Consider the following 8166-nt stretch of genomic DNA (forward strand, 5'->3'; position numbering starts at 1 on the left):
GCTCGAGGTGCTTGTCTTAATCCATAGAGAGCTTTCTTTAGCTTATATAACTTAACCTCTTGTCCTGTGATAACAAAGCCTTCTGGTTGGCTGACATATACATCCTCTTTAAGATCACCGTGAAGGAACGCAGTTTTCACGTCAATATGATGCACTTCCCATTCATTCGAAGCCACCAAAGAGATAACAACTCGAATGGTTTCTATATGCGCCACTGGAGCAAATACTTCGTCGTGATCAATGCCATGCCTCTGGACATATCCGTTAGCCACTAGTCTTTCTTTGTATTTGTTAATACTCCCATCTGCATTACGTTTTATCTTGAAGATCCACTTTAAACCGATTGGTTTCACGCCTTTAGGTAGATCAAGAATGTTCCAGGTGTTGTTCAGTTCAATGGACATGATCTCATCTTCACAGGCGTTGACCCAAACTTCTAACTCTTTTGCCTCAGTAAAGTCTCACGGTTCATCATTGATAACCATCAATAGTCTTTCGCACTCAAACTCCGCAAGAATGATGTAATCATCCAAGTAAGTAGGCTTCGCCGTTGTCCTCGTCGATCTCCTTAATTGTGGCTCTTGTAGATCTTCTCTACATCTCCATCGCTTTCTTCTTCCACTTCGCCGTCTTCTACAATGTCTTCAGTCTCTTGAGTTACTTCGACGTTTGTTGCTTCATCATCAAGTCTTCTAAGATTGATAGCAAATGTGTCCGAGTTGGTCTCTTCGAGTGATGGCTGTTGTTTCTAGTTCCAGCTTCTTGTCTCATCAAACACTACATTACGGTTTACTATATTCTTCTTGGTGATCGGCTCCAGAAGTTTATACGCCTTTGATCCGGGTTCTGTCCCAAGATGTACCAAGACTCTTGAGTGGTCATCAAGTTTCTTTCTTCCTACAGCATTCGTTTTGGCATAACAAACACATCCAAAAACCCTAAGGTGCTCGATATTCGGCTTCTTGTTCCTTAAGGCTCCATATGAAGTCTTCTTATCAAGTGATCTTGTTGCGATCCTATTTATCAAGTACGTTGTGTGGCGCACCGCTTCTCCCCATAACCAATTTGGTACATTCATATGCTTCAATATGCTTCTAGTCATCTCTAGTAACGTTCGATTTTGTCTCTCCACCACTCCATTCTGCTGCGGGGAATAAGGTGCAGTCATGTGCCTATTGATGCCTTTGTGTTCACAGTAGGTTCTGAATTCATGTGATGTGAATTCACCGCCTCTATCGTGCGGAACGTTTGTATCACAGACTTCGTTTCGTGCTCAGCAAGTGCTTTAAAACACTTAAACTTCTCAAACGCTTCACTTTTTTCTTTTAGTAGTATTTTCCACATATAGCGCGAATAATCGTCGATAAGCACAAACACATACCGCTTGAGACCTGGTGTTGCCGGAGTTATGGGTCCACATAGGTCTCCATGTATAAACTCAAGAACATTGGTAGGTCGATACGAGGTCGCTTGTGGGAATGCTCGTCTTGTTTATTTTCCTCGAAGACATGATTCACACGTCTCTTTATCAACGGTAATCTTTGGTAAGCCAATAGCTAACTCTTTATTTATCATCAGCTTCATAGCTTCGGTGTTGGCATGACCAAGGCGAGCATGCCACATTGATGATTGTGTTGTTGCATCGAGCTGAAGGCAATGGATTTCGTCGGCATGTAAGGTGACCTTGTATAGTCTATTCTTTGATCTCACTGTCTCGATCATCACTCGTCCTTGTCGATCATATAACATCAGTGTGTTCTCCTTCATTCGTACCTCACACCCCGCTTTTGTGGCTTGTCCTAAGCTTACAATGTTGCTTCTCAACGCAGGTATATAATACACATCCTTCAATATTTTCTTTGAACCACCAGCGAATGTAAAACGTATTGATCCTTTGCCTTTTATGTCGATGCACGAATTATCTCCAAATTGTACCTTGCCTGTAATCCCTTCATCTAATTGATAGAAGAAAGCTCGATTCCCACTCATATGATTGCTTGCTCCGTTGTCAAGATACCATAAGTTTTGTGAGTCTTGATCTGACTCAAAGTTGATTGGGTCTACCTTCTGTTCGTTGAGATATACCACCTCATGCATAATGAGATCATCAGCGTCTTGTGTATCTTCGTCTTTCTTCTCAGCAGTTTCTTGGAGCTTAAGCAATTTGTATGGACAGTCACATGGGTAATGTATGTCGCACTTGAAACAGGTGATGTGCGAAGTATCACGTTGAACCCCTTGTCGATAAGCTTCACGTTGCTGCTGGAAGTTGTCATATCTACCACGGCCTCTTCCTCTCCATTGGCCTCGTCCTCGTCCTCGACCTCCATATTGATCTTGCTGTGATTCCGTGTTGGAGTACAAGAGTTTGCTTTTATCTTCTTCTTGTTCCTCATCATCTTCTCTGATCCGTTCTTCGTATGCTTTCAATCTCCCAACAATGTCTTCAAAGATTGTTAGGTTTAGGTCAAGGACTTGCTCCAGAGATGCAACAATATGGATATACTTTCTCCTCGGTAAGCTTTTCAGAAACTTCTTCACAATCTTTAATTCCTCAATGATCTCACCGAGTGATGCTGATTTTGAAGTAATCTCTGAAAGCTTCCCAACAAATGCATCATTGTATCTTCCTCTTTCATCTTCAGTCGATCAAACTCCGCCATTAGAGTTTGTAGTCTCGCTTCTCTTACTCTCTCAGCTCCAACATGTCGTGCCTTGATCGCATCCCACAATGCTTTAGCTGTATCTAGGTCACCAACCTGTAATGTTAAGGCCTCGGGTATAGAACTGAAATATCAAGGCAATAGCCATGTCATTCTTTTCTTCAGTTTTGTTTCCGGGGTCTATAGCCTCCCACACTTTGTTGACCTTGAGAGCTATCTTCATACGCATAGCCCAAACTGTATAATTAGATGATGTAAACATTGAAAACTTAATGGAAGAAGGGCCATCGTTTTTGTTCTTCGTCACACTCTCATCCTTTTCGTCTCCCATTGTTTTCTTCTAGGTTGTGTGTGTGGCTCTGATACCAAATATAGAATCTCAAGTAATAAGAAGTATTTCTCTTATTAATGACTCAAAGCTCTCAAATCACAAATCACAAATCACAAATCATATGTTATGAAACACAATATGCATCTCCATATATAGAACTAGATAACTCCTAATTCTAATAGTATTATCATAAATCATATATCCTAATCCTTTAGATAACCATAACTCAAAATAGGAAAAGGAAACTTATAGCTCAAGCTTATCCAACAATATTTCTGTTGATGAGCAGAAGATCGTGGCATGAGCTTGTAAGTAGAGTTTCAGACCTGCTACAATGAGCATATAACTTGGTTTGGTTGATAGTAATCGCAGCGGTTTTCTGTCATATGCATATCGATGAAGATGGTCTTCTAGGTCAATTATTACCTTGTCTGCTGTCGAATTGTATTGTGTAGATGGGTGTGTTCACTCTCCTTCTTTAGGGCTGGAAGCCTAATATCTATAGCAGAGTCATGCCTCTCTTTTAGAATTTAGAAATATTCATTATATCATTAGGTAATAGAATATTTTCATGGTCATATATATTAGAATACTTTCTTATTTACATTGAGATATCATTTTTGTTTCCACTATTAAGACATAATTGATATGTATATAAATCTTTTCTGTTAATCGTATGGGTTAACATTAGGGTTGGTTTGGTTGTTAAGTTTATATTTATCCGCTAAGATGTACATTAGCTAATGTATTTGTTAACCACTAACTTATTTTTATTGACCATTAGATCAATACTTTTCCTATGGAGTATAGTGCTTTAATTTTATTTTCCATGTAACATTTAAGTCACTATTACCATTGTCAATGGTCGTTATTGGTAGACGTGTCCCACTAACATGAAACTTTGCCTCTTTTCTATTAACCACTAACCAACTACATAGCAATGATTATATGTAAATGTTATATTGCATAGTGTTTTAAAAGTATGCCCATGCAAATATATTTGTACGCCTTTATATATAAATTTATAAGACCTAGTATCCAATACATATACCTATACATATATATATATATATATATTTATGAACACTAAATCATTGATAAAGCAAAGAGGGTAGAAATAGTGTACCTAAGAAGTTGCCTATTTTGCGGACCAACAATTTAATAGACCCCGATTAGACTGTCCACAATGAGCCTGTTGAAAAAATGTTTCAACTGTTGAACGGATACAACGAGAGTGTTGAAAGTATAGAGAAAAAGACGTGGTTTACTTGCCTATTGAATAGAAAAAAAGATGGGGTCCACGCAGGTGAGATGTGAGTATCTTATTGGTTTGTAAAAATATGAGCATTTTAATTTCATCACACATCTTTCACATCAATTATCTTATACTTAAGTATATTTTTTCAGAAAATAATTATACCAAAATTCAAAATTTTGTATGCTTTATAAACAGAGACTTGGTTTATTTAATTTGGACATATAATTTTTTTTCCTAAAATTGATATTTATATAACTAATTTTGTGTGAAATTGATTAAAATAATAATTTATTTAACATTTAAGACTCTGTTAATTATCTTTTTAATTATTCAAATCTTAAAAGTTACCAATTCAAAATTTATTAAGTTGTAATTTTCTCAATTTTTATAAAAAAAAATTATTAACATTAAAAATTTATTAGTTATTGTTATCTCAAAATTATTATAAGTAGATAGTTATTAAATCATCAAATATAAAAATATAAAATTAAAAATGGTTATGAATATATAGTTATGAATGAAAATTAAAAACTTGTGGAGTAGGGTGTTGAATTTTATTAAACAAAACTATTGTAGAAGTTTAAAATGAAATGGATGTTGAATAATGATGTGAAAGAAAGAGAAAATGATGTGGATGGTTAAAAATTTAAAATCAGAAATAAGAGTGTTGAATTTACAAATCCATTGTACATGGTCTCAAATCCTTTACCATATCTCTGATAAATATTTGTCCTTGTATTATCTATGGCGACGTGACATTGGATAAGGGCTTAGTCATCGGTATTGACACGAAAAGCTATAGTGAATTGAACTTTTATCCAAACGCGTGTTCGTTACAAGTTTTGGTTCTACTAAGTAAGAATACTAAGAAATTGTCTCATAAATAAAATAGTAAAATGTCACAAGATATGCTATTCTTTTTTTTTTGCTAACAGAGTATCTTTGCCCCATCGAGGTAGTCCAAACTAGAGACCGAAATGAGCATGGACGCTGCCAGAGCGTCACCATGTGGCTCACCGTGTAACGGTCTTCGGTCTCGGATGCTGCAGCCCATATGTAAATTTTGCAGTAACCAAGACTCGAATCCAGGGACAGATACTCCAGCTGGAATTCCTATATCCCTAGACCAAAGCAACTTGGTTAAAAATTGCAAATTAAGAAAACAACCGCAGTTGCCGGGCATATGACAAAGTAAATAAGTATAATCTACATGGGCAAAGCGTGGATATATAATAAAAAGATATTGTATTTTAGAAGAAATCATAAAAAAAATTTGAACAAACATCATCATCATTTTATATTTAATTATTTTTTCAGTTTTATATTACAGTCCCATAGACTGAACTGTTATAAATGGAAACAGAGAAAGCCCACTGCATGATTAAAACCCACTTTAAACCCAACTTAATAAGATAAGGATAAAGAAAAAACACGCCAGATATATGCACATGTCTTCAGCTAGTCATGATGGAGGATACGTGTTGTAGAGCTGATGTTGCTTCTTCTCCGGAGCCGCAATGGAAAGAGCTTCTGAAGCGCCAAAACTTCTGAATTTTTCACAGCAACCTAGCATTTATTCCATTTGTAGGCCTCAATCTCCCATATCACCAACGTTTTCTTCGAAAAGTTCATTCTCTTCGCTGGATGTGAATGACCAAGAAGCTTTAATCAGTTCATACAGTCTTTGTCAAAACGCTTGTTTAAAACAAGCTTTGACTTTTCTTAAACTGTGATAAACCCTAAAAGCAAACATGCAAAGCTCTAATCTTCATTTCTTACAAAGACTTTCCTGGATTATAAAAGCAATTATTGATATCTTTAGAAGGTGAAGAAAGATAATCTATACTATTACTGCCATTGAATTTCAACTTATTTACAATGTTATGCCATTGTATTTAGTTCTATATAAATATTATTTATTTGAAATTAACAACTGAAAATTTTATATATTTTTGGAAACTAGTCTTTCCATATTTTTTATAAATGATAATAATCTAATTTATCTACAATCTATACTTTTTATTTAATTTAAACATTTAATACGCTAACCGTTGGTGGTTATACTAGAGTAAGTTTTATCTGATATATTTTTAAATTAAATGTAATTATTTTCTTATTGATTTAAATAAATTTCCTAAATATATGCGGCTACAAAACTGTGAAACCTAAATAACAATCTCTAGTTATCTTTAAATGAATATTTAAAAACTTAAAATAAAGTTTGTTTTTCTAAACTAACTATGATTAATAAGTAGACATTTTTACAATTTCTGCCTTTTCAATTTATTTCATCGAATATACAAAATATTTATCAAGTAGAAATGGGTTGAAAAAATAGATTTTTCATTTTTTTTATGAACTAACAAACATGTTAATAATTTATTAACAAAAATAATTTTGCATTTTGAAAACACGGATCAAATCTAATCTATAATATTAAAACAAAATCTCTACTGGAATTCTGCCCTTGACTTTTCAAAGTTATTTACAATTCTATGCCATTGTCTTTTTGGATTTTTTAAAATGAAATTCAAGTCATTAAACCAATATATTTCTACCAGTCATATAATCAAAATCGGGCCTACTTACTTATTTTTATCCATTTTGTTCCTAACTAATAGATAAATTATAATTCAATAGTGAATCACTTAACCTGGTTAGTTTAAAAAAAAAAACTAAACGCTATAAGTTGGCATGGTTGTCTTGTAAATCTAAAAGTCAGTTGTTTTATATTTTTCAACGTACAATAAATTTAGAAAAAATTGGAAAAATGACACTTTGAACTTTTGTTTGTCCTTTTAGAACTTTTCATATTTTTGGCAATTTTGGACATATTTTACCATTCTTTTATGGAAAAAATAGAAAACTAAACTTTAAAAATGTAAAAAAAAAATATGAAAACTATTAAAAACATATATATGACAATATATATGTTTAAATTATTTTTTTAAGTGAAATCACATTTTATTTTATCTTTTAGATACAATTACTCAGTTAGAATACTCATTCTAGTTAATTAGCTACTTAGTCTATAAATGGTATACTAAGTTTTAAACATAGATATATCAAGGATATGTAACGTAAGCTATCATTTCTTGTATATTCCAACCAAGCTAGAATTTGTTACGTTATAATCAAGAAATATGTCTTTAGTTTACCTACAGCTTGATAACGATATATAGCTACAGCTCAATGATATAGCTTCGCTATATTACGTGTCATAACATGTTCTGCCTTTTACTTTATATGACGCCTAAAGGAAGAATATGTTTATCAGCTACTCTACTTTGTTCTGCGTAAGTTAGTATACATATTCTAGGCAGTTCTGAAAAATATGGAAACTTCCATATTCGGTTTCCTAAATCGAAACTAAATCTACTATAAATCTTTCAAAGAACATTTTCTTCCACGTTTTTCTCCTCCTCCCACTCCAACGATCTTTTACTCTTCGTTCTTTGTGTCTCTATCTTCTTCATCGACAAAATCATCTCTTCTCTCTATCAATACAACATGGTTCTAATCTATGTTTAATCTGGTGATGACCTGTAGTTGTATCTCTATCATCGAGGGACGTACACATAAGTGAATTTTGTGACATTATTCATTTCAGTGTGTAAACATTGTTTAGATCATCAATGTGTTGTTGATGTAGTATAAGAGCATTGAGAAGAGAGAGGGAGTTTTTGGCGAGAAGGATAAACTCGAGACTGACGCCTAAAAAGAGAGAGGAGCTGTACATGAAGTGGGACGTACCACTGGAAGGGAAACTGAGGAAGCTACAGTTCGTGAACAAGCTATGGACAGATCCTTACGACTCAAGGCACATGCAAGAGAATGCAGAGATAGTTGCCAAGCTTGTTGGGTTCTGTGAAAGAGGCAACATCTCTAAAGAGATGTTTGAGCTCAACTTCGCA

The 8166-nt window shown here is 34.2% G+C and overlaps 1 protein-coding gene across 1 annotated transcript; it reads right to left on the reverse strand.

Annotated features, from left to right (window-relative positions):
• Nucleotides 1-1491: 1491 nt before the first annotated feature.
• On the reverse strand, nt 1492-2994 carry LOC103873699. The gene is made up of 2 exons (XM_009152089.1): nt 2760-2994; nt 1492-2639 (listed from the first exon to the last, which is right to left on the reverse strand). Exons 1-2 carry the CDS (start codon nt 2992-2994, stop codon nt 1492-1494), a joined length of 1383 nt encoding a protein of 460 aa, XP_009150337.1.
• Between the last annotated feature and the right edge of the window lie 5172 nt (nt 2995-8166).

The sequence above is a fragment of the Brassica rapa genome, chromosome A06 (assembly GCF_000309985.2).
Source record: "Brassica rapa cultivar Chiifu-401-42 chromosome A06, CAAS_Brap_v3.01, whole genome shotgun sequence".
Taxonomy (NCBI): domain Eukaryota; kingdom Viridiplantae; phylum Streptophyta; class Magnoliopsida; order Brassicales; family Brassicaceae; genus Brassica; species Brassica rapa.

Coding starts and splice junctions, on each gene's coding strand:
- LOC103873699 (XM_009152089.1), bottom strand. CDS start 2,994: ATGGGAGACGAAAAGGATGAGAGTGTGACGAAGAACAAAAACGATGGC. Junction 2,640..2,759: donor CCGAGGCCTTAACATTACAG/GTTGGTGACCTA, acceptor GATCGACTGAAG/ATGAAAGAGGAAGATACAAT.